The 27178-nt window shown below is 40.4% G+C and overlaps 1 protein-coding gene and 1 long non-coding RNA gene across 2 annotated transcripts in view; both read right to left on the reverse strand.

The window, feature by feature from the left end:
• Positions 1 to 26074, reverse strand: part of LOC106094078 (serine/threonine-protein phosphatase 2A activator) — a 37430-nt gene extending 11356 nt beyond the window's left edge. Inside the window, exons 1-5 of the mRNA XM_059365327.1 lie at positions 25826 to 26074; positions 25477 to 25766; positions 25081 to 25423; positions 24927 to 25027; positions 24766 to 24873 (exon numbers count right to left, since the gene is read on the reverse strand). Coding sequence (XP_059221310.1) covers positions 24766 to 24873; positions 24927 to 25027; positions 25081 to 25423; positions 25477 to 25766; positions 25826 to 25862 — 879 coding nt within the window. The 5' untranslated portion in view covers positions 25863 to 26074. The remainder of the gene's footprint in view (positions 1 to 24765; positions 24874 to 24926; positions 25028 to 25080; positions 25424 to 25476; positions 25767 to 25825) is intronic.
• On the reverse strand, positions 14716 to 15372 carry LOC131995968 (uncharacterized). The gene is made up of 3 exons (XR_009397718.1): positions 15201 to 15372; positions 14981 to 15139; positions 14716 to 14908 (listed from the first exon to the last, which is right to left on the reverse strand). It is a non-coding gene; the product is annotated as an uncharacterized LOC131995968 (long non-coding RNA).
• Positions 26075 to 27178: the final 1104 nt, after the last annotated feature.

Below are 27178 nucleotides of genomic sequence, written 5' to 3' on the forward strand. Positions count from 1 at the left end.
CAATTGTCGAAGCACTTTTGTCACTCTGATTGAGGTATCTCTAAAACATGCATTCTGAACGCATCAACCGCTTCTTCAGGTGTTAAGAAACGTTGACCACTCATTTTATTTTTTACGTACGGGGATAAAAAGAAGTCGTTCGGTGCCAAGTCAGGAGTATACAGCAGATGACTCATCAAATCGATGTTTTGAGTGCTCAAAATTCAGTTGTTTGAGCCGATGTGTGAGAGCTCACATTGTCGGGGTGATAGATTTCTTGGAAGACAACTGGCAAACAAATGGTTGTGTACCACTCAGAATTGACTGTTCCGAGCAACTTTTGTTGGATTTGGCTAATCTTGAAACACCCAGTATAGACTGCTGTTTATTTTCGGGCTCATACCCGTAAATCCACGATCCATCACCTGTCACGATGTCATTGACAACAAATTATTTTGGAAGACCTTCACGAAATTCATCGGTTGAATTCACCATACCATCGATAAACACCGGTCCTTGATGCAGCTTCATCGCCAAAAATTTAACTTAGTTCATCGATGCACTGTTGTTGAGTTAATCCACGTCGAAAGTTGTAAAAAATAATGGTATGAAAATGTTCACGATTTAATTTAATTTTTTGGGTGAGATGAATCTTTTAATTTCTGTAAACAACACAAATAACGCTCGTAAGTCAAAACGTTCCGAATACGTACAAAAGTGTCCAGCTTTACGATAGAGTTGTCAGCTGGCAGATTGCAACATAAGGGTTGTCCAATCTCGAAATATAAAAGGCAACCATCGCATATTGTCAGGGCCAAGTCACTCAGTGGCCCATCCCTCAAACTCAGAGCAGACATGTTTGCCGACTATAAAAATATGGGGCTCAAATGAAGGGTATTGGGGAGTAGGGCACGTAATTGATACCTATGTTTGGGACCAAGTTTTTGAGGGTCCACCCCTTCTGCAAAACACCCCCCAAACAGAACTTATTTACTGGAAATGGCAATATGGGGCTCAAATATAAGGTATTTTTGAATAGAATACGAATCTGATGTCCAAATGTTGAACCAAGTATTTGGAGACCGTCCGTCCCCCAAAACACCCCCAAAGAGGACAGGTTTACCGACCAATGGCAATATTAGGCTCAAATGAAAAGTATTTAAGATTAAAAACTTATTTTATATCCAATTTTGGGGCCAAGTTTTGGGGGCTGTTGTGGTCCCCAAACATTTGGTTTCACAATTGGATATCATATGCGTTTTCTACTCTTTAATGCCTTTAATTTGAGTCCCATATTGTCGTGATTGGTCTATATACAATATATAGATACCCCACCTGAAATTTGTAAGTGTACAAACAAAATTTCGCTTAAATAGCCGTACCCATCTCCGAGATCTTGTTTTTTTTAATTAGGGCAAGGGGTGTCCAATATCAACAAACGAAGTAACCTATATTCACCATCTGTAAAAATTTCAAGAAAATCGTTTCAGCCGTTTTTAAGCGTTTACCGAAGATTTTAGGAATTGTACATGATATACAAACTGCTTGGTCTTCTTTTATAAGAGGTTGCACAGATAAGGTTGATTGTGTATGAAACTGCAGCTTTTTACTTGCGGTATGATGATTGCATTTTGCAAATTTTTTCATTAAATAAAAAAAGTCCTTTAAACTTGCGATAAACGGTGCCAAAAGATAATCAAAAACTTGTATTTGCTTATTTCACAAACTTTTTCAACACAATTGAGGGTAATTTCGTAAAAATTTGCAAATTAATTTTCTATTTACGAAGGAACAAAAAGGGGAATTGGTTAAAATGCTCCATATAATAATTCATTCGGCTTTCGACATGCCAACTTGAATGATTCTAATCTGTGACACTTTGGTCTTTGGTGTATATGGAACATACAAAAAACAAAGTCAAATTCATTTTTATATATAAAAAGATATTCCCTACCACGTTTGCATTCTTTCAATTCCTGCAATTTGTTGAGTTTGGAATTTGTCCATTCCATTTGTTCACATCCTAATTTTTTCCGCTTTTCATTATTCCACCGTAACGTTTCTCACAATAATTTTTTACTTTGCTATTATAATTATATAATTTTATTTTATGGAGAGATAAAAGAACTCATACTTTCTATTTTTCTTGATATTGTTTTTTTTGGCTACCCACGCCACTTTGTATCTGTTTATGTTAGAAACGATACATATAATTGACTCATTCTCACTTCTTTTCGCACTGAATATGTGTGAAAGGGACCACAATACAATCTTGATCAATGTAAAATGTATACTATTAAATAAATATTTAATTCGTGCAATTAAAAATATGTTGAACGTACGCCTTGTTTACCAATCATTTGGGGTGATACAAAAGAAAATCGAATTTCTATGTCAAAAAAATTATTAAAGTTCAATTCAATACAATTCAATTCATTCAGTCATCCAATGATTAAGGGTACTACATACAATTTATTTACAATAGTTTATGAGATCTATCTTAATTTAAATATTAAAGCATATAATTCTTGCGCATTTGTTTTGGGTACTTGAGATTTCCGACAATGAATAAAATGTTAAGGTAAAAATTGGTAAAGAAAAACCTTATCTAGTAAAAAGAAGGGGATTTTCAAAAATAATTTAATGCTTATAACTTAGTTATTTATATACAATAATCTACTATAAACAGAATTTTCCAGTTTATTGATGAAATAGTTATACATAATTGTGTTAAAAAATTATTCTATGCATTCCATTATTATTTCATAAGAAGAGCTTCTTACTTTTGTAAAAAAAATTAAATTTTGTCTTTCTGTAAAATCACGAAATTTGTCATAGCCAATCTTCAGTGTTTGCTGTCTATCATTTTCAAACATTTGTTTTGAATGATAAACATTTTTTTAATGTGACATCTAGCAGCCTTATACCAAAATAGGCCTAGTGACGCAGTTAAATATAAGATTTTTGACTAAGTGGTGGGCGAGTGCTCGCAATGACTTTTTTTTCGCAGGCGCTATTTATAAATATGTTCGCTAAACAGAAGTTTATGGTCCAGAGTAACAGCAAGATATTTAAAAGTCTTTTGTTGTTGTTGTTGTAGCAGTTTATTGTGTACTATCTTTCGTCTGCTTGATTCTGTTGAGTGTCAAGACCCAGGAACTCCGCGACTAAGATGGGGTGCGTCCACAGGGATCTGGGTCTGAGTCGAGTGGGTCTGGCCGGGCAGTTAAACAGGTGACGTGTATCGTGCGGTCCCTGGTTACAATCGGGACATACATCTTGCACGTCGGCATCAATCCTAGCTCTGTGGGAATTGAGGCGGCTGCATCTGCCGGAACGTAATTGAGCCAGAACCACTCTGGTTTTCCGGGGGAGGTCGATTTCTTCGGGTGCAATGGGTGGCGGTCGTTCTCCAAGGACTACATTCACCCGGTAGCCAATTAACGCGTCTGCTACCGTGTCTGCATGAATGTTGTTCAGACCCGCTTGATATGTATGCCGCTTGATCTAGAGGTTCTCTCTTGTAGCGCTGGACCTCACGCTGTGGATCGTGTAGATCAACCTTAAGGCTTCTGGGCGGTGGGTATCTATCCACAAGATGATGATTTGGATGATTCCTGCGATAACAGCCCAGAAGGTATTGTTTAGACAGCATGTAGTTATGTCTTCGCACTGGTAGGATCTTTGTCTCCTGATGGAGGTGGTCCACATGAGAACTAAGGAGACAGCCCGTCGCAGTTCGGAGGGCGGCATTCTGACAGATCTGAATATTATTCCACTGCGTGTCACAAAGTTGACGTGACCACACTGGCGCTGCATAACTTACCACAGACCGGCCAATTGCTTTGTACGTGGTCAACAAGGTTTCTTTGTCTGCACCCCAAGTGCTGCCAGCGAGTGACTTGAGGACCTTGTTTCTACTTTTGACTTTATTGCAGATTGCTGTGGCATGTGGGGAGAAAGTGTAGGAGCTGTCAAATGTGACGCCAAGTATTTTGGGACACTTGATGGTCGGAATCATTTCTCCATCGACCATCACAGTCAGCTCAGAATTCACCTCACGCGTATTTGTAGTGAACAGTGTGGCTGAAGATTTGGTGGCGGATATCTTCAGATTTCTTGCAGCGAAATATGAGGCAAGCTCGTTGAGGTAGACGTTCAACCTATCGCAGATGTCATCAATGGGTGGGGGACCTGATGCCATGATCGTACAGTCGTCCGCATACGATACGATCTCTATGCCGTCTGGAGGAGGTGGGATGGAGGATAGGTAGAGGTTAAACAGAGCCGGAGATATCACCCCACCTTGGGGAACTCCCTGTTTCACTCTACGGTGTTTTGACTTCTTATCCCTAAATTCCACAAATGACTGGCGGCCACACAGATAATTCGCGACCCAACGTTTCAGGCCTAGCTGGAGGGACGTGTTGGCGATCTCATCAAATAATTTGGCATGGCTGACCGTGTCGAATGCCTTCGATAGGTCCAGTGCCACGAGGACCGTCCTATCACATGGCCTGGGTTGATTGAAGCCACGGCAAATGTGTGTGGTGATGACATGCAAAGCTGTTGTTGTGCTGTGCAGTCTCCGAAATCCGTGTTGATGCTCGGCGAATGGAAATTCTCCTACGAGGCTCGGGAGGAGTAATGCCTCAAGCGTCTTAGCCACTGGTGAGAGAAGGGAGATCGGTCTGTACGACTCCCCCAAACTCGGGTCCTTACCAGGCTTCAGTAGCGGGAGCACTCTGCCCATTTTCCAGACATCGGGAACTATAAGAGTGTTCAATGACAGGTTAAGGACTGTGGTAAGGTACTCAACTCCAGGGAAATCCAGATTCTTCAGCATCAATGTAGAGATTCCGTCGGGGCCCAACGCCTTGGAAGGTTTGGCGCCACGGATGACATTCGTAACTTCGCCCACGGTAAATTGTGATGGATGTTCATCGGCTCGGAGACCACGAATACGGCGAATGGCTCTCCTCCTTGCCCTGTCTCTCTCGGGATGCACAATAAATTGACGGTTGAACAACCTGGCGCATCTCTTCGGATCAGTCACGGTTAACTCGCCAAAAGTGACTGAGGTCCTGTCGTCCCGTCTACCGGGGTTCGAGAGAGATTTAACAGTGGCCCACAATTTGCCTGCACCGGTGCCTAAGTTACATTGCTCCAAGTGTTCCAGCCACAAATTCCGCTTATGTTCGTTGACTACCCTGTTTATTTCCAGATTCAGCTCGCTGATTCTGGGGTTAGCGGGGTCCATAGCACGAATCCCATCACGCTCGTCTGCGAGTACCACTGCTTGCGCCGGGAAATTGGGTCGCACTTGTGGTATTCGACCGGCTGGTATAAAGCGAGCGGCTGCTGCGTTGATGATGTCTCGGAATTTCCTCTCGGCCACAAGCACATCAGAGGGGGGTGGCAGTTCATTGAAGCGGCGATTGGTATACTCTCTGAAGCCAGTCCAATTGGCCTTCTTGTAATTGATGAACGTCCGGCGCTCAGAGGTTATGAAGTCGGGTGGTCGGTCGATGGTGAGGATTATGGGGAGGTGGTCTGACCCCAAAGAGATGACGGCTTGCCAGGATACGTCACTCAGGAGATCAGGGGATGCGATTGAGATGTCTGGCGAGCTGCTGCACCTCCTCGTAATCCTAGTGGGGGCATCCTCATTCACCGTGCAAAACGTGGAGCTATCTATCTGCTCTGCCAAAGCTATGCCACGCTGGTCGTTACCTAGGGGAGAATGCCATGACGAGTGATGTGCATTAAAATCCCCCAGAACCAGACGACTATGGCCAGATAGCAACCCACTTATGTCGGGGCTGTAGGCCTGGCCATTAATCGGGACACAGCTACCAACCGGCGGTATATACACGTTGTATATATCTATCTCGGCAGTACCAGACCTGACTGCTACCCCCATACATTCCATGTATGGGTCACTAGCGTCAAGCGCAGGCGAGATAGGTCTATACTGCACGGAATGGTGTATAACGAAGGCCAATCCCCCACCACCATTCCTTGAGCGATCCTTACATAGCACATTGTAGCCGTGACAACTGTGCAAGCTGCAGGTGTTAGTCAGCTTTGTCTCCTGGATCGCTGCGACCGATATGCTCTTCCGACTCATAAAATCTACAATCTCATCAATCTTGCCTCGCAGTCCATTGCAGTTTAACTGCAAGAACGATACATTTCCCGACACTGGCCTGGCAATAGTAGGGCTAGGGTGCTGTCGTTGCATAAATTGCCGTACGGGAGAGGTCGGGGGGGTCACATAGTCCGACGACGAGGACGCCGAAGGCGACGACGGCGACGCTTGTGACCCACTGCTGGCTATGTTCGCACAGCACCTAGCGACATAGCCAGTATGACTATACTCCCGTAGCGAGATTAGGCCAGAGCAAGAACGGAAATGTACCCACTCCAAGCACCGGTTACACCTCACCGACACTGACCGATGATGAAGGCGGTTCTGGCAAACGGAACAGAACCAGGGTCCGGGGTTCTTTTCAATCCCGGCACGGACCAGAAGCATACGGAGAAGGCACTCCGGGAAGTGCCTCTCCCATGGCGAAAAAAGACGAACACGTACACTGAGGCGGCAGCCCTTGCCGATGAAGATTCCATCGGGTCAATCCGATGCGTACAACCGGCTGCCATGGGATTGAATAGTCTTTTGTAACACTATATTGTTTCCATTAAAAATAATCGGACGGGATGGATTCCTTTTGGAGATTTATTATATGGAAATATTATAGCTTGAGTCTTTGTACTAGTTGCACTAGTTGACTGCTCGAGATTAGTGCCATATCGTCAGCGTAGTAGGCAACGTTGAATGGTCTAGACGGTTTAAAGTCAGATGTGTGCAGAGACTATAATATTGGTGATAACCTGCAGGGATACTTTTTAACGATGAAGTTTTGTTGTTGATGGATACACAAAGCTACGGTATTTTAAATAATCGGCAATAATTTTGCATTAACATTTCAGAAGATTCATGGAAATTAATTTATAGATTAGCCCATGGGGCCACACGTGTCGAAAGCTTTCTGGATGTCTAACAAAACAATACCTGTTGACTTCTTGCCTGATTAGTTTAATAGAATTTTATTACAGATTCGTTTCGATTCGTGTATCGTGCTATGTTCTCTTTTGAATCCAAGTTGTTCGTTAATTATAAGATTATTTGGTACAGCAAATTCTTTAATTCTGTAGAGAATACATTTTTCAGAAACGTTGCCTAGAATGTTTAATAGACTTATAGATCTGTAGCTGCTTGGATTGTTTCTAGACTTGGAAGCTTTGTGTACAGCCACAACTTTAGCTTTTTAGAATTCCGACGGAAAATAATTAAGCTTCATGCAACTATTAAATATTCGAACCAGAATTTTAGCAATATTGTCCAATCCTGGAGCTTTCGTCACTTTGATTTTGAACAAAATAGAGGATAATTCGCTTTCGGCAATAAACACAGCATAATTCCCATCAAGCGGGTTTGAAATGAAATTTTCACAGTTCTCAAGATATTATGTTCTGAGGTATGTTTGAAATTTTGTGTAAGTATATGACTGTTAACAAATTTGCTAGCAAGAATTTCAGCCTATTCATCATCTGACACCAATTAATCGTTACCAACTTTAAGGGGTGATAATTGCACTTTTCGTTTTTCTCTAAGACTTCTACTCACTTTCCAGAATTTTTTATCTCCATATTCTCCAGAAAATTTGACCATTGTCGAAACATTTATTTATTTCTCTGTTTATCGTCTTAATTAAGAACTTAATGCATTGATTTTATACTAATGAGGTTCGATCATCCGTGGAACGATTTGCCTTTGTCTTGAATTCATTCCTTTGACGTATATTCCTCATCGTACTGGCTGGAAGGGAAGCTACTTTGAAATCAGATTTTCGGGAAACCGCACTATATCTTACTCTTAGAATCAAATTCGTAAATGCTTCTAATTCCCAATTAATGGCACATATCGTGTAGTAAAAATTGGTCGAGAGTCTAATATGACTACGGATTTCCTGCTTGAATAATCTCCAATTGCTTTGCGCGTACTCATAACCACTCGTTTCAGTAGAATTGATGGGCGAGCATCTTATAGTACACATGACTGGGCAGTGATCTAATTGAATCTCATATCCAAAGGTCCTCAGATGCATCGAGAGAGAGGTGTTACTCAAAACTCTCTATTGCATTGGGTTAAAGCTACCATGTTGTTTCTAAAGTTAGTTGTATACCTGGGACAGTAAGCGGTGCATAAAACTATACTCTTTGATTAATTTTAACATCTATTGATAGATTCTCAATGTATGTGGTATGCGGTAATGGCAGAAGTCTGTGTTCGAAAGACCTGTGAATCAAGAGAGCAACACCTCCTCCTCTTGTATCAATTCTATCGTTTCTGTATAAAATGTAATTGCAGAAGTACGGTCTATGGTCAGAATTGAACAAAGTTTCATCGACGCTACATGTATACTGTGCTTCTCAAGTAAAACTTCAAATTGCTTGAGAGTTGTATAGTTAGAAATTTCATTAGAATTCCAGTGAAGAATGCGGAATTGTTGATTATTTAATGCCATAAGCGTGTTTTACCATAGACATTACTACATAAATTTGCTATACCTTATTAGTGTATTGACTAAGCTCACTAAGAGCTGAGTTGAATATATCAAATAACTCATCGAAGACAAGAGATCATTTTGAGTGTAATCTCTTATTTCTGCTGCATAAGTACTTCGTTTATTGCGAAGACTCTGAAAGTTGTTCGGCGGGTTTCTGCTGGTGGTAGTTTGCTGCTCCGGGACATACCCAGTTCTACGCAGTGGTGGATGTGATTTTCTCTTACGAAAATTTTTAACCCTCTCTCTGATCTCTAAAAAATTAGCACGGTGTGGGCAATTGATGTCATTGGTGGAATAATCACTTCTCTCATTTCCGTACTTTTTACTTGGCATTCTTTTTGAACATCCAGTTGTCGGTGGGATGCTTGTTCGCACAATTCATGCATGCCGGACGTCTATTGCAGTTCTCGCCTCGGTGTCGTTCTTCGTACAAACTGTACTTTATAGACTATACTTCTTATTTATTAGGGTCTATTCTTTCCTCGTCCACAATGAAAGATCGCCAGACCTGGACGGCCTCGGGCCATGATGGACTTGTTTAACTTGTTTTCCAAAATTGGATGAAACATGTCGCGTAACCAATTTTAAGCAAGAAATATAAACTTAACAAGAGTTTACGGGAACACTGATTATTCGCAAGTTCGTTTAACTTTTCGCAGAACGAAAGCCGAAAACGAACTTGAAATTATTAAAGCTATTAACACTTTGTTTGAAAAGTTTTTTATAAGTCAATACTACATTTAATCGCTCAAATTTAGGTCTATATTTTTTTTGTGTATATATAAATATGTGTTTGTTTGTATGTTCGTATGGCTGTTTGTGGGTTTGTTAAACTAACTTGTTCGTATAGACTCCCCCTTACCCCAAAAGCACCACCCAAAATAAAAGTAGACTGATCGAGAGAATGTAGGACTCAAATGAAAGGTATTCCGGAGTAGAATACGAAACTTCTTAAACAGTCATATTGACCAACCATAACAATATAACACTCAAATGAAAGGTATTCGAGAGTAACGAAGGCATATAGACCGATTATTGCGTTAGGTGTTTGTTATTGCGAACTTTAGGTGTCTGAGGGGCATCCATCCCTAAACCGCAACCAGACCTGCTTACCGATTAGTGCAATATCAGCTTGTGTAAAAAAAGGTTGCTATTTCCAAAAGAGAATAAGCTACCAACGCTTCCACTATACCGTGTGTTTTCTCTCAGCCACATACGCTCTTTTAGTGATTTTTGAATGACAAAGCACCTCACAAATGTCCCCAGCATTAGGAGATAACGACCACCTGTGAAGAATTTTTTTCTGGTGTTCTCGCCTGGATTCAAATCCTGGCGTCCATCGTCATATGGTGTCATACGGAGGACTATCCTCACACGGTGGACTAAAAAAAAAACAAGTATAAGCGTGCTAAGTTCGTCCGGGCCGAATTTTGTGAACCCACCCATGGATTCTGCTAAAAATGTATACAAAATAAATTAAGTTGAAGTGCATTTTCTACATACCACCAAACTTTTGTCAAACTTGCAAAAATTAAAGCTTCTAATAACCAAACAGGATGGTGGAGAGACTATAGACTGATTTGGATCATACTTGGCACAGTTGTTGGAAGACGTAACAGATCACTACATGCTAGTGTCAGCCAAATCCGATAAAAATTGTGGCTTGTAAAGCCTCAAGAAGTCAAATCGGGAGATCGGTTTATATGGGAGCAATATCAGGTTATAGACCGATTTTTATTGTACTAGGCACGTTAAGACTTGTTGGAAATCTTAACGGAACACTACATGCTAAATTTTAGCCAAATCGGACAAAAATTGCGGCTTCCAGGAGTTCAAGAAATCAAATCGGGGGATCGGTTTATATGGGAACTATAGCTAAATTTATTTTGCGAAAGAAATCATTTAAAACGGTTGAGTAGTTAAAGTTATATCCTGCAGAAGGGAGATGAAAAGTGCTCAACTCTAACACCCTGTGTAAACTATGGGGGTCAACTAAAAAGCTTTTTTTACTGAAAGCTTATGCCCTCTTCTACAAATGTCTAGAACATTTCGTAACGATCAGTCTAACCATTAACGTGGTACGAATTTTCAATAAAACCTATGGGTGCGCCAAAACATACTGAGTCGATTCAATTGTAGCAACTTCATTTGCTTGAGACTTGTTGCAGCTTAAGGCCAAAACAGAACGAGCGCATTGTGCAATAACTCGGCAAAAAAAAATCCTCAAAAACAACGCCCAAAAGTTAAAGAATTTTCAACGTTGACGACTGAAATCGAACGTCATTCTGTGTTGCAGTGCGTGAAGAAGTGTTTTAAAGCATCAAAGTTAAAAATTGTTTTACTTTTGCGCGTTGCGTTTTGTGGAATTTCTTTGCAGACTTGCACTTTCCAACGCGGCACTCAAAAACAACTAGATTGCTACACTAGCTTGCTTCGCGTGTATCACACTTAACGCAACATTAATCTGTGTTGTTTGACATACACCATTTAGTCTCGGCAATATAACCTAACGAATGATCGCACACTAGTGACGCCTTGTGCATTCCTTTTACGCATCTCGAACTTAAAGGCATCTCTTCTTCTTCTGGGCATACTATGCATTTCTGATGTGTAATATGAGGAACCCATGACTTGTCATAATTCTATCTTAAAGTACAGTTAAACCTCGATTATCCAAACCTCTCTTAACCGGTTACCCTGTTAACCGCCATTCTGCGATTTTGATTTTGGACCTCTATAATTCTTGGTTTACTTCTATTATCCATGCCTCAATACTGTTCCCTCTTTTAACCGTGGTTAACCTCTATTAACCGTACTTCAACAATGCTCCCTCTATTAACCGTGCTTATCTCTACTATACGTGCACCACACATTCTGTTTTCGCATTTAGTGGGATTCCCCTTTTTATTTTGAGTTAAAGTTGAGTATCAAATAACTTTACGTCTGTAATTGAAAGCTGGCTGTTCAAGACGTTTGTTCGAAAATGGCACCAACAACAAAAGAGAAAAGAACAACGAAAAATTCTTTCAATTGAGGAGTTATTACTGATTGAAGATTACAGTAAAAACATTTTCGTTGGTTTGATATCAGAAAAATATGATGTAGACAAACAAACTACCCGATTTAATTAAAAGGAAGAAAACAATTTTGAAATGTTGAAGTACATACATAAATCAATGGATGGTTTGAAGTTAGGGTCTATGGCCGATGGCCAGAAGTAAGACAACATTGACTTCGATAAGGAGTGCAAAATGCTTTTGCTTCCAAATAAGTGTAAGTACAACCAGATGTTAATATTCTGATATCTGAAAAAGTTACACTAACATTCCTTTCAACGAATTCAACATGCTTAATCTTTTCTACGGATCAAAGGGAAATCCGCTTCAAACAGTAAATCAATCATCCAGAAACTTTTGGCTTCAGACAGCAGATTGAGTCTTTCAAATTCAATACAACTTTGGGGAAAGCTGTTATGTCTTGCGACAGTGCATCACTACAAGTTTGACGTAATGTTTGGAGCAACCAACCCAAATGTATATGCAAATTTGCCCATAAACATGCCATTAAGGAACAGGGGCAAACTTCTCATATATCAATGAGTGCAGTCCGATTCAAGTTTTAAGCTCAATGATAAGACCTCCTTTTTATAGCCGAGTCCGAACGGCGAGCCGCAGTGTGACACTCTTTTGAGCAGAAGTTTCTATATGGCATAGTATCTCACAAATGTCGCCAGCATAAGGTGGGGATAACCACCGCTGAACATTTCTGTGATGGTCTCACCAGGATATAAACCCAGGCGTTCAGCGTCATATGCGGACATGCTGACCTCCAAAAAAAGGGAATTATACTGTTATTATACAATCAAACATTGCAATAACGCCTGACCTCGCAAAGTAGATGGAGTGCGATGATGATATCACATCCTGTGTATCTGATGCCATAATACATAAGGCTACCCAAAGCATACGAGGCTGATGGGGATTCCGAAGAATTAGACGAAGGAAACTCAAAAGACCCAGAAATCCATCATTACCTCAAACAATAGAGGCAGCATTGTATAAGTACTGTCGAACTTCCCTGCAACGAACTTCCTTATAATAAATAAAAATTGAAAACACAACTTTTTTCAGGAATTTTCACACATTTGAACCGGCCGGTGCCGACCGGCCTCTCACTGAGACTCACACACACCCACACGATACCGCTGATAGTCTACAACAGCAGTTGCAGCTACCCCGTTTACCGAACATCCTACTATCCGCAACCTGTGGACGCTTTCAGCTTAGCTTCTCGTAATGACGATAAACACCACACAAATCGGAACTGAGAGTTCCAATCCGTGTAGTGCTCATATTCATCCCGTGCCGGTGTAAAATGTTTGTAGTGGCCAAAGACTGATAGGAAAATTGCAAACCAAATAGGAAAAATGTGAGTTTAGAATAAGTTGTGTAGTGTTCGGACGACAGACAAAACAAATACAGTCGGACCTCGATTATTCGGGAACCTTCATTATCCGGGATGGACAAGACCTAAAAGTCTTGGAAAGCGTAGAAGAGCCAAAAGTGGACATAGAAGTTTAAGAATGATCGTTGAGAACGATTTAAAAGAACTTTAGTAACAGGCTCATTGACCTTTAGTAACGGGGGATGCCAAAATATCGGACGAATCTCGAGGCGTATCAAAGTTTACTGCAATCTGATCTTAACAGTTTTTTTTTACGGGTGCAAAACTAATCTGCTGGAACTAAACTTTAAAAAATGTAAGCTTATGACCTTTTTTAGACTAGGTAGTCTACAATCAAGTTATTATTTTGATGGCCGCTTAATTGAATCTTTCTTGTCTATGACCGATCTTGGGATCCTTTTGGATCACCGACTAGACTTCCGCTTGCATATTTCTGTAATTACTAACAAAGCATATAAAAGCCTAGGCTTTACAAAACGCTGGAGTAAAGAATTCTCAGATCCAATAGTTACTAAGCAGTTGTATATTTCTTTTGTGCGTTGTATCTTAGAATACGGTTCTGTAGTATGGAACGCAGTTTACCCTATTCATTCCAATACAATTGAATCGGTTCAGAAACAATTTTTATTATTTTGCCGCAGGAATCGTGGCTGGATCCAACAGGATTTGCCTAGCTATAGTTACAGATTGAATCTAAGTCGTGAGTCGATAAAAGAGAAGTTAATTGTATACTTGAATCATATAAAGCATTTAAACCTATATATTCTTAAAAGCTCGAAAAAAATTATATACGTATATTTTTGTTTCTACATATATATTTAGCAGTTAATTTAGTCTGTAAGGATATTGTAAACTATAGACTTAGGACAAATAAAAAAAAGTGAAAAGGCTTAACTATTCCACTAAAAGTTGAAAATAAGTACAAAATGTGAATATTCCAGCGGCTGGTTGCAAAAGTTTAAAAAGCGAAATGACATTCATAAGCATAAGGCTGAAGGAGAAAAAGTCTCAGCTGACTTTGGAGTTGCCATTAAAATTGTAGAAATGGAATTAATTTATATACACCTAGGGGAAAACTAAGCAGTAAAACAAATGTATAATGGAGATGAAACTGTCCCATTTTGGAATGCTTGCATACAGAGACTAACGGCTAATACTGCTGGTACTCTCAGGGTCAAGGCGTTAGTTATAGAAAAAGTGCTCATACAAAATCATTAATAAGTTTTATCAAACTTCTCGTTATTTATAATGCCAATCAAAAAGCTTGGGTAACTCAGCAAATATTTTTTTGGAATGGATTTAAAAACATTTTGTTTGAAACCAAACCATCATGGTTTTATACACAGATAAAATGAAAAACTATGTTCAATTAAGAAATTTGTACATTCAATTGGAAAATTTGCTGAAATCGGACCTATAAAGGAATTTGTAATATTGATTAACAATTTTGCAATTTGAATTTATGAAAAGCTCAAAAATTCAATGAAAGTGGTTATTAACTCAATAAACAATTCATTTGAAATTGCAATTTCTTTTAAAGAACGTTTTTACTATTTAAATAAAAATAAATAACTGATATTGTTCACATTAATAAAAAAGTTTTTATTTTATTGGATTAAATTGCGTATAAAACATGAAAAATATAGCTTAATGTATTTCTTTTAATGGTCTAAGGCTTCTAAAAAAAGTAACATTGTCGATTTCATTTTGAGCCGCTTTTCGTTGTCGGCGACACCGTCTGTAAAGGGTGTTATAAGCAATATAATTTATATATTGGGTTGCCCAAAAAGTAATTGAGGATTTTTCATATAGTCGGCGTTACTTTTAGCTTGCTTTAGAAAAAAAGTGTAAAAAAAGTATATTTGATTAAAGTTCATTCTAAGTTTTATTAAAAATGCATTTACTTTCTTTTAGAAAATCCGCAATTACTTTTTGGGCAACCCAGTACATATTTATTTAAAATGAGTCGTAATAAATGGCAATTTGAGCATTTTGCGTGGAATACCACGAACTTAAGATCCACATGTGTTATCTTCTATCCTCAGCGCCCAAATCAATACAATCTATATATGGATAATAAAATATTAAAATAAGAATATATAAATAATATATATTTATAAATACCATTGAATAATGTCCTCCAATTTGTTGCGTTTGGAATTTATCAAAATTTTTCTGCATTGCACTATTTCAGCGCAAATTTTTCACAATGAATTTGTTTAACTTTAAAATTATAACAAAAAAATTACATTTTATGTAGAGATAAAAACCACACTTCTAATTTTCTTGATATTTATTTTTTGTCTAGCCACGTCACTTTGTGTATGCATGTGATAGAAACTAGACATATATTTGACTCATTCGCACTTCTTTTCGCATTACATATGTGTTAACACAATATAATCATAGTCAATACAAAATTTATACTGTTAAATACCATATACCAATCACTTGCCGTGATACAAAAAATATCGAATTTCTATATCAAACATAATTAAAGAATTTGACACTTTGTCTGAAAAGATTTGTATAAATCAATACCAAGTTTAATCGGTCAAATTTAGGTGTATATTTTTTCTGAGTAACCATATCTCACAGATGTTACGAGGACCTGTATACTGTTTGAATTGGGAGTCCATTTGCTTTTCGCTGTGTCGAAGAGAATGAAGTTTTCTTACGTATTCATCGTATAAAGTCCAACGCTACTGGTTTATATGAAATCCACCCACGTTTTTTGAAGCTATTAATATCAAAAATAATACCTTTCATAACGTATATTTTCAACTTCGTTTTTACCAAGTCAATCATCCCAGCTGAGTGGAAAATGGCGAAAATTATACCTGTTCTAAAAGTGAATAATGAATACAGTCCCATCATGTCTTTTCAAATTAATAAATTTTTAACTGAGAAAATCTTACTTTCTGATACACAATCGGGTTTCCGTGCAAAGAGAAGATGCAGCTCTGCACTGATAGTATAATTCCTGCTACTATTAGACCACTGTTAAGCGTTTGATACGGTTGACCACCGGATTTTGTTGTTATAACTGAAAAGGCTGTTTAATTTTTCTAATTCGGCTTTTAAACATTTATTGCCATATATCATATCACTCAAAGGACACAAGCTATTGTTATTGAAGAACGAAGCTCCTGCTTATTAGACGTTACGAAAGGGTTTCTCCAAGGCTCCATTCTTGGTCCTTTACTGTTCTCTGTCTACATAAATTATCTGCCAGAAGTTCTAATAAACTGCCAAACACAAATGTACACGGGCGATGTACAGCTATACACTGGTTCTAAAATAAGGGATGTTCACCACTGTCTATCTGGTATAAATGATGATGTACGCCGAATTTACAATTAGGCGAAAAATTTTAAACTGAGCATAAATCCGATAATCCAAATTGGTCGTTATTAAAAGACGCAAGATAACTGCTTTGGACAATATATGTAAGTATGAAACTTCAAGACAGCAATACCTTATCTTGATACTGCGTGCAATCTGGGTTTAACACTAAATTCCAAATTCACTTGATCCAACCATATACGCAAGGCTATTGGCAAGATATATGGAATGCTACGAAACCTATAGGTAATCCGTCTTTCTAAACCATTCCATATTCATATGCTCCTGGCGAAATCCTAATAACCACCCTTCTTTATGGCAAAAAAAAAAACGACACGATAGCATATCACAGATTGTACTGCAAGTATTTGATGTTTCTTTCAAAAACTATCTTGATATCGGAAGCCTCATCTTCCTCAACAAAATAATACAACATCGGGAATCCGAATATCTGTTTAAATACCTGAAGTTTGCTCGTTCCAACAGAGGAATAAAAATTATCCTTCCCGTTAGTTCGTGAGTTACGTATGTTCGAATAACAGTTATTTTTTGATCAGAAATCGTTAATTTGTTGGATCTCAGATCATTACTTCGATGAGTTCCAAATGGAACGACGATGTTAGTATTACTTTGAAGGGGACAACACAATTATTGATGAATAAATAAATACTTTTTGAAAAAATTTAAAACAACGGTTATTTTTGATCAGAAATGACAGATAACATATATAAAATGCCAAATTACATACTCGTACATCCGATATTGCAACAGTAATAGTAAACGTAACGAACGATTTTACCAAAGAGGATATGAAAAGAATGCTTATGTGTAAAAGTGCTTTCCAATTTGGCCGATGGTGAAATTATAGGTATGAAATTATAGAACTTATATATATGACATATGCCACAGATAAGACCCAGAAGGGTAGTTCAGATGAAACTGATGATATTATTCACCCAAAAATATCTTTAAAAAAGCAATACATGCTTCCACAACATTTTTTGGACTTCTTGGAAAGTCCTGGCAGCTTTGGTGTTTTAGACCTAGTCAATGTTATTAAAAATATGTTTAAAAACTGTAAAAAAAAAAAATATTGCTCCTGGGTAAATCGACTATCCCTAATGTCCTTGGTCCCCAGCATCCCGGAAAATCAAGGTTCGACTGTAAAAACGAGCTAAGTTCGGCCGGGCCAATTTTCCTAAAAAAACGTGATTTCGATTCTGAAAAAAATGCTACACTTATACGGAACAACATTTTGCAAATGTCGCCCGAATCATTTTACATTTTCATTCGAACATGTTCATAAGCAGAAGTTGAAAAGCAAAAAACAATATATGGGAAAAAATATTTATAAACCTATAGTTTAGGCTTAAGTGGCAGTCTACCATCAGACTCACTTAGACGTTTTCGTCCATTGTGATACCACAGGAAAAGGAGAAGGAATATGCCATGGCAGCCGGTTGTACGCACCGGATTGACCCGATGGAATCTTCATCGGCAAGGGCTGCCGCCTCAGTGTACGTGTTCGTCTTTTTTCGCCATGGGAGAGGCACATCCCGGAGTGCCTTCTCCGTACGCTTCTGGTCCGTGCCGGGATTGAAAAGAACCCCGGACCCTGGTTCTGTTCCGTTTGCCAGAACCGCCTTCATCATCGGTCAGTGTCGGTGAGGTGTAACCGGTGCTTGGAGTGGGTACACTTCCGTTCTTGCTCTGGCCTAACTTCGCTACGGGAGTATAGTCATACTGGCTATGTCGCTAGGTGCTGTGCGAACATAGCCAGCAGTGGGTCACAAGCGTCGCCGTCGTCGCCTTCGGCGTCCTCGTCGTCGGACTATGTGACCCCCCCGACCTCTCCCGTACGGCAATTTATGCAACGACAGCACCCTAGCCCTACTATTGCCAGGCCAGTGCCGGGAAGTGTATCGTTCTTGCAGTTAAACTGCAATGGACTGCGAGGCAAGATTGATGAGATTGTAGATTTTACGAGTCGGAAGAGCATATCGGTCGCAGCGATCCAGGAGACAAAGCTGACTAACACCTGCAGCTTGCACAGTTGTCACGGCTACAATGTGCTATGTAAGGATCGCTCAAGAAATGGAGGTGGGGGATTGGCCTTCGTTATACACCATTCCGTGCAGTATAGACCTATCTCGCCTGCGCTTGACGCTAGTGACCCATACATGGAATGTATGGGGGTAGCAGTCAGGTCTGGTACTGCCGAGATAGAGATATACAACGTGTATGTACCGCCGGTTGGTAGCTGTGTCCCGATTAATGGCCAGGCCTACAGCCCCGACATAAGTGGGTTGCTATCTGGCCATGGTCGTCTGGTTCTGGGGGATTTTAATGCACATCACTTGTCATGGCATTCTCCCCTAGGTAACGACCAGCGTGGCATAGCTTTGGCAGAGCAGATAGATAGCTCCACGTTTTGCACGGTGAATGAGGATGCCCCCACTAGGATTACGAGGAGGTGCAGCAGCTCGCCAGACATCTCAATCGCATCCCCTGATCTCCTGAGTGACGTATCCTGGCAAGCCGTCATCTCTTTGGGGTCAGACCACCTCCCCATAATCCTCACCATCGACCGACCACCCGACTTCATAACCTCTGAGCGCCGGACGTTCATCAATTACAAGAAGGCCAATTGGACTGGCTTCAGAGAGTATACCAATCGCCGCTTCAATGAACTGCCACCCCCCTCTGATGTGCTTGTGGCCGAGAGGAAATTCCGAGACATCATCAACGCAGCAGCCGCTCGCTTTATACCAGCCGGTCGAATACCACAAGTGCGACCCAATTTCCCGGCGCAAGCAGTGGTACTCGCAGACGAGCGTGATGGGATTCGTGCTATGGACCCCGCTAACCCCAGAATCAGCGAGCTGAATCTGGAAATAAACAGGGTAGTCAACGAACATAAGCGGAATTTGTGGCTGGAACACTTGGAGCAATGTAACTTAGGCACCGGTGCAGGCAAACTGTGGGCCACTGTTAAGTCTCTCTCGAACCCCGGTAGACGGGACGACAGGACCTCAGTCACTTTTGGCGAGATAACCGTGACTGATCCGAAGAGATGCGCCAGGTTGTTCAACCGTCAATTTATTGTGCATCCCGAGAGAGACAGGGCAAGGAGGAGAGCTATTCACCGTATTCGTGGTCTCCGAGCCGATGAACAGTCATCACAATTTACCGTGGGCGAAGTTACGAATGTCATCCGTGGCGCCAAATCTTCCAAGGCCCCGACGGAATCTCTACATAGATGCTGAAGAATCTGGATTTACCTGGAGTTGAGTACCTTAACACTGTCCTTAACCTGTCATTGAACACTCTTATAGTTCCCGATGTCTGGAAAATGGGCAGAGTGATCCCGCTACTGAAGCCTGGTAAAGACCCGAGTTTGGGGGAGTCGTACAGACCGATCTCCCTTCTCTCACCAGTGGCTAAGACGCTTGAGGCATTACTCCTCCCGAGCCTCGTAGGAGAATTTCCATTCGCCGAGCATCAACACGGATTTCGGAGACTGCACAGCACAACAACAGCTTTGCATGCCATCACCACACACATTTGCCGTGGCTTCAATCAACCCAGGCCATGTGATAGGACGGTCCTCGTGGCACTGGACCTATCGAAGGCATTCGACACGGTCAGCCATGCCAAATTATTTGAGGACATCGCCAACACGTCCCTCCAGCCAGGCTTGAAACGTTGGGTCGCGAATTATCTGTGTGGCCGCCAGTCATTTGTGGAATTTAGGGAAAAACACCGTAGAGTGAAACAGGGAGTTCCCCAAGGTGGGGTGATATCTCCGGCTCTGTTTAACCTCTACCTATCCTCCATCCCACCTCCTCCAGACGGCATAGAGATCGTATCTTATGCGGACGATTGTACGATCATGGCATCAGGCCCCCCACCCATTGATGACATCTGCGATAGGTTGAACGTCTACCTCAACGAGCTTGCCTCATATTTCGCTGCAAGAAATCTGAAGATATCCGCCACCAAATCTTCAGCCACACTGTTCACTACAAATACGCGTGAGGTGAATACTGAGCTGACTGCGATGGTCGATGGAGAAATGATTCCGACCATCAAGTGTCCCAAAATACTTGGCGTCACATTTGACAGCTCCTACACTTTCTCCCCACATGCCACAGCAATCTGCAATAAAGTCAAAAGTAGAAACAAGGTCCTCAAGTCACTCGCTGGCAGCACTTGGGGTGCAGACAAAGAAACCTTGTTGACCACGTACAAAGCAATTGGCCGGTCTGTGGGAAGTTATGCAGCGCCAGTGTGGTCACGTCAACTTTGTGACACGCAGTGAAATAATATTCAGATCTGTCAGAATGCTGCCCATGAGAACTGTCTCCTCAGTTCTCATGTGGACCACCTCCATCAGGAGACAAAGATCCTACCAGTGCGAAGACATAACTACATGCTGTCTAAGCAATACCTTTTGGGCTGTTATCGCAGAAATCATCCAAATCATCATCTTGTGGATAGATACCCACCGCCCAGAAGCCTTAAGGTAGATCTACACGATCTAGAGCGTGAGGTCCAGCGCTACAAGAGAGAACCTCTAGATCAAGCGGCATATCAAGCGGGTCTGAACAACATTCATGCAGACACGGTAGCAGACGCGTTAATTGGCTACCGGGTGAATGTAGTCCTTGCAGAACGACCACCACCCATTGCACCCGAAGAAATCGACCTCCCCCGGCAAACCAGAGTGGTTCTGGCTCAATTACGTTCCGGCAGATGCAGCCGCCTCAATTCCCACAGAGCTAGGATTGATGCCGACGTGCAAGATGTATGTCCCGATTGTAACCAGGGACCGCACGATACATGTCACCTGTTTAACTGCCCGGCCAGACCCACTCGACTCAGACCCTGATCCCTGTGGACGCACCCCATCCTAGTCGCGGAGTTCCTGGGTCTTGACACTCAACAGAATCAAGCAGACGAAAGATAGTACACAATAAACTGCTACAACAACAACAAGGAATATGCCTTCTGATTCCTACAGTTGCACCAACCAGATCGCTTTTAAAAACCTAACAAATTGCGAATATTCACATCCGCTAAACCAGAAAGTTCTCAAAGAAATGAAAACCTAAAGTGAAACTCGTTCTGACTCCCAGTACGGGACACATACACACAGCAGATGTGTGTGGCAGTCCTCTTTAAGTCTAGACCAGGCCACATAATTTTGGAATGCCCACAACCCCTCTTTGTGACCATCTACCATTCGTTGAACTTTGAGCCTGATCCTGAAGCCTTAGCTTACATGTCGCTAGAGGTGCACCCACAGATTTCAGTTCCCCAGGAATGTGTAAGGTATTTTCTTGACCCGCAAACTCGTCCGCTCTTAAATTCCCTGGGATACCTCTGTGGGCCACACCCAGAACAGGTGAATATTGAACTGTCATCAAAAAGTGGCTCAGGTAGGGTGTAATCCACATTGCCTGGAACATCGGACATTGTATCAAGGATAACACATTATCCGTAGCCGCTACATGACTAAAGAGAAAACTCCATTAACCTCACGGTAGTAATCGTAGCAATTTGCGTAGCGACAATGTCCAGAGGCATTATATGTAGCATTAAATTCAGTGCATCAGATGGTGTTGTCTTCAGTGTGGCGGTGATGTACAAACACACCATCCTTTAGATCTGGCCGAGTATTGAACAGTAGGTGGACTTTTGAAGCACCGTCCACTAGACTGCAACACCATAAATCAATCCCATGGTAGCCGGTTGTACGTACCGGATTAACCCAATGGAGTTCTCCATTGACAAGGGCTGCCGCCTCAGTGAACAACACACTGCTACAACAACAACAACCATAAAATAATTAAAGGTTTCACAACTGCAGTATATACCCAGTAGTAATTCACCCACAGTTTTGCCAATAGCTCTTTTGAAGGTGTATAGGGCAAAAGTTGCCTTTCTTGCCTTTCCAAAATGATGGATTTCAAGTTCAATCTCCTGTCCAGCAGAACACCCACACGCTTTCTGTAAATGAAACATTCCCACCTCCCAAGGAGACAGGTGCCACAGTAGGCAACTTGTATCTCCTGCTGAAAAGAACTACCAGACCATTTTTGGTAGCCCACTTCGCTGTTGCACGTATAGCTGCCTGAAGTATATCGCCTCGAGTGCTGGGAAACTTTTCCCTAACCGCAATTGCCACGTCATAAGCATACACGACCACTTTTACACTTTTTTCTTCCAGAGACAATAATATATTTCGAAAAAATAACACTGAAGAACAGATCCTACGCCTGCTGTAATGCATCCTTTAGTAAGTAGGTTATTAATAAACTTTCTTACGGTAGTGTTGATGCCTAGAAACTCCAGCCCCTTCATGATTGGCGTCTGCTTTACTTTATTGAAAGCACCTTCAATTTCAAGAAATGCTCCCATTGTATATACCTTGATAGCGAGAGAACCTTCTATGAAGTCGTCTCGGGCGTGGTGGGCTGTTTCAGTGGACTTGTCCTTATCTTTAGGAATCTTCGCCCAAAGATATGCTCTATCAACCTCGATAGAGTCTTCAGCATAAATGATGACGGACCATTAGGACGAAAATCTTAAGCCTTCGTGTGGTAAGGTTTTTCTGTTTTTAGAATGAAAATGACCTTGTAAAAATGTAAATAAAAGCAGAATATATCTCCCTAAGCTAAAGAACCAGTCTGTCGGACACAGCTTGTAATTCAACGGAAGATATATCATCAGGGCTTGGTGGCTTAAAGGAATCGAAACTATTTATCGTCCAAAGAATTTTCGACCTGGTTTATTTAGTACATAGGTCATAAATCCAAATTGCAAAATCGTTTATTAATAATACAAATTTATAATTATAGGACCGATTTCAACGACATTTTTAATTAAATACACACATTACTTAATTGAACCGAGATTTTAATTTTTTTTCTGCGTAGAGGTCTCAGGAGTATCCTCCACGGAGGTGCAGAATTCCACCCATTATTTAATCTGAGCCTTTCTCAGCTCGCCCTTGCATTGTCTTAGCTCAGCCTTACTGACTACGTGCAGCATTTGGAGCAGCCTGTGCAGCGAATCTCTCTCTCTCAATAAACCTAAGAGTGATGCGCCTCTGAAAGAAAGTATTGGTCTGTCAGGGAAGGCCGATGGCCCAGGCAAATTATAGGCATTCGAAGATAAATTAGATGCGGCCTTGTCCTTAAGACTCAAACCGGGTGTCTTCGTCGAAAGTCCCTGCTTACCAGACATCTATCGGCTTGTAAAGCCTGGCGTAGCCGCTTCATCACTCGAGGTCTCAGTAGCAGACAACATCATGCTACGGCCCTATACCACCACCGCAACTGCTGGGTCTGTGGAGTCCATTCTAAGCCTACTCCCTGGCACTAGAACTGCCGCTCAACTAGAAACAGACGCAGATCATTAACGTAATGTATATCACTATCCTTGAGTGACTTTACAATTTACCGAAAATAACTATCTAGTACCAGGTACAGCATATTCTTGCGGAACAAAATAACAAAACGTCCGCTCCACTCAAAGGTTTAAACAAGAATTTCAGCCAAATTGGATAACAATAGCGGCTTTCAGGAGTTCAAGTGGTAAAATCGCGAGATTGGTTTATATGGGAGCTACATAAGGTTCTAGACCTATTTGGACTATACTACGCATAGATGTTAACAAAACACTACATGCTCCATTGTATAAGAATGGCGGTTTCTAAGGGTTCAAGAAGTCAATTCAAAGAACTGCTTTATACGAAAGCTACATCTAAGTCTGTACTGATATGGCACATTTGCAATCCCTAACGACCTAGATCATAAGGAAGTATTTTCCCAAAGTTTCACGCATCCATCTTTATGCGTTCAACGGCATGAGGGTCCAGAAAATGTATATTTTGGAGTGTCGCAGGTCAATATTTGGAGGTGCTGCGGATCCGTGTACCGCAACTGTAACGTTATAGAGAAGTTCGACTGTACATTGAATAATTACGTAGGTATATGTATTATAGAAAGCTATCTATATGAATTTATATGAAATCATCCAAACTCTGTATGGTATTAAGAGAAATCAATAAAAATACTTAAATAATGAAATTTAAGAAAAACCTCTATTAACAGTATTCGGGGTCAAACTGAGGGTCTGGAAGTTGCCTTTCGAAAAAATAACACTGAAGGTTAGAGATAATGAATTCAGAATGGCTGTTTAATAAATATCTCACTAGTTTGAAGTTGTTTAATTTACAAGTTAAGTAGTCAGTTATATGTAGCTTTAGTTAGGTTAGTTGGAGTGATTGAGGAAAATGAATATGTATATTTCATTGGTCATTCAAAGTTTAACTTACCTCTTTCTCGTACATTTTGACAAGTCCCGAATTAATTTTTGACCATGAGGGCACAGCTGATATGCTCCATAGCTGGTATGAATGCTCCGCAAAGTGGCCTTTCTTAACCTGAAACAATTAACAGTCACAATTGCAGAATTAAGAACTATAGTTCATAAAACCTGTTTAATGAAATCTATGCAAGCTATAAACATATAATCATCCTTCAGCGAATTTATAATCTCCTCGTCCAAAAACTTGTCAGGAGTTGTAGGACTCTGAGCTGGAGTACAAAAATGACATTGATTGTTGTTCCGCATAATCATAGAGACTTACCTGCAAGCTGAGCACTACCCCAAATGAATGGCACAAATTGATAATCATCCAAAGACCAAACACCCTGACTGCCTGCGGGCTCCATTCGATATGTCTTTTGAAGACGTCGTGCAAACTTCAAATACGTGTTAAAAAGTCTTAAGGCACAGGCAACATTATCCCGCTCCTCAAGAATACCTCCTTTAAATAGCGAGCACAAGAAAAATATAAAAGAAAGTTCATGTCCCGTTCCGTAATCAATGCGAACGGAATTGCCAAAAGATTCTGAGAGATAGAACCCCAATTCAACCACAAGAGAACATTTATCCTTAGGCACACAGTTTCTCAATATTTCAAATATATCCTGCAAAATGATTAATTAGAATTATTCTCAAAAGAGCACACTATTAGTTTTACTTGGTTCATTTTACGCGACCAATCTCTAAAGGACTTATTTCCAAATCTCTGGGGTTGATCAGTTGGAGGTATCTCATCGACCATGGCGTTCAATTTATCAAACATATCCAGTAGCTTCTGCATTTCCGTAGAAACATATATGTCATCGGAAACTTTCTTTCCCTGAATTGCAGTACTAATGCCATTGATGAATCCAATTAAGTCATGGTAGGCTTCAGAGCGCAACCATTTTTGAATATCGGACTCAAATTTCACCCGCTTTTCCGGTTGAACACAACCGATTAAATCCTCTAGAAAACAAAACTAAAATATGAATATTTTGCAACATATGACATTACCCTGCACTTACGCGGTATATTCTTCGGGTCCTGCACAATCATATCCATGTCAACTCTTCTTCAAACTATTTCAGCTAACACCTTATTAGTTTCCTTAACCATCAGCACTTCGTCCCGTATTATCTAAATATTGCTATTGACCGTATACGACCGAGCAGATAAAAAATTTTGGGAATTCTATTTAGAAATTGTCGTATACGTCTTTGAAGCAGATATTGCATCAGCTGTTCCCTAAAGAAGGTTGCCACTCTTCATGATTGATAACAGATTAATGTAATGGGATGTACATATATCAATGTATGGATGTACATTAATCACAAATTTATTGGAAGAACATAATCGACGCAGTAATGTATTTATACCCTGTTTGTCGACATCGAAAGCAACCGACGTCGAACGCAACCGTTCGTTCGGCCTGCAAACGAAAATAAAACTGATTTGGGTTTGTGTATTATATTTTAACGTCGAATTTATCAGACGGCAAGCCGAATAAAAACCTAAGCATTCCCATACAAAAATGGGTTCATGTATATCGTAACAGTTGTGAACAATGCGAAGCAAATGCCAAAACCAGTCACTTGATAAATTGCTTCGAGCGAGAATTTTTTTTTTGCCAAAATGGAAGCAAAAACATTTGATATTATAAAAATAAAGAATCAAAAAAGGTTGTCTATAACAATTTACAGATATCTCTCTTTAGCGTACTTTCAAGACGTATTTAAAAAGGTAGTCTCACGCGAACAGCTGTTAACATCCGGCCGGGTTTGACGGTATTAAGATGTCCGATTTTTGTTTGCATTCTCTTTGTTGTTATCATCCTTATCGCATATTCTCTGCTCATGTACGCACACACATACACACGTGCGTGTGTTGGCAAAACGCCGATCATTGTTTCACTATGAGGTACTTCATGGTTCAACCAGGATTCACTTAGAAGGTCACGCGAACAGCTGAGTACAATTTTTTTATTTCTGTTTTGACTTTGCAGTAAATTTAAATGCCAAAGGCTTGATAACACAGTTGTGATTTCATCTAAAGTGTTAAAAAGATGTTTTATTTAATCCGATATTACACACATAAACAACTAAACAGTGTTGTTGTGATTAAAATACAAATATAAAACACATTTGACGAAAATAAGTTGTACCCATAGTACAACAAAAAAGTATCGTCACTAGCACAACAACAAAAATCTACCCGCAACGTAACTACTTTGAGGTGTTTTAGTGGCTTTGCAGGTAGTGGCAGTTGCCCAACAACAAAATATTGAGTGCACTATCTGTCAAAATCGGTGATTAGTGCAACTCTGATTTTGAGAATATTACTCGCATGATATAATAACCAGGTAGTGTCAATCCTGATTT

Source organism: Stomoxys calcitrans, chromosome 3, assembly GCF_963082655.1.
Source record: "Stomoxys calcitrans chromosome 3, idStoCalc2.1, whole genome shotgun sequence".
Taxonomy (NCBI): domain Eukaryota; kingdom Metazoa; phylum Arthropoda; class Insecta; order Diptera; family Muscidae; genus Stomoxys; species Stomoxys calcitrans.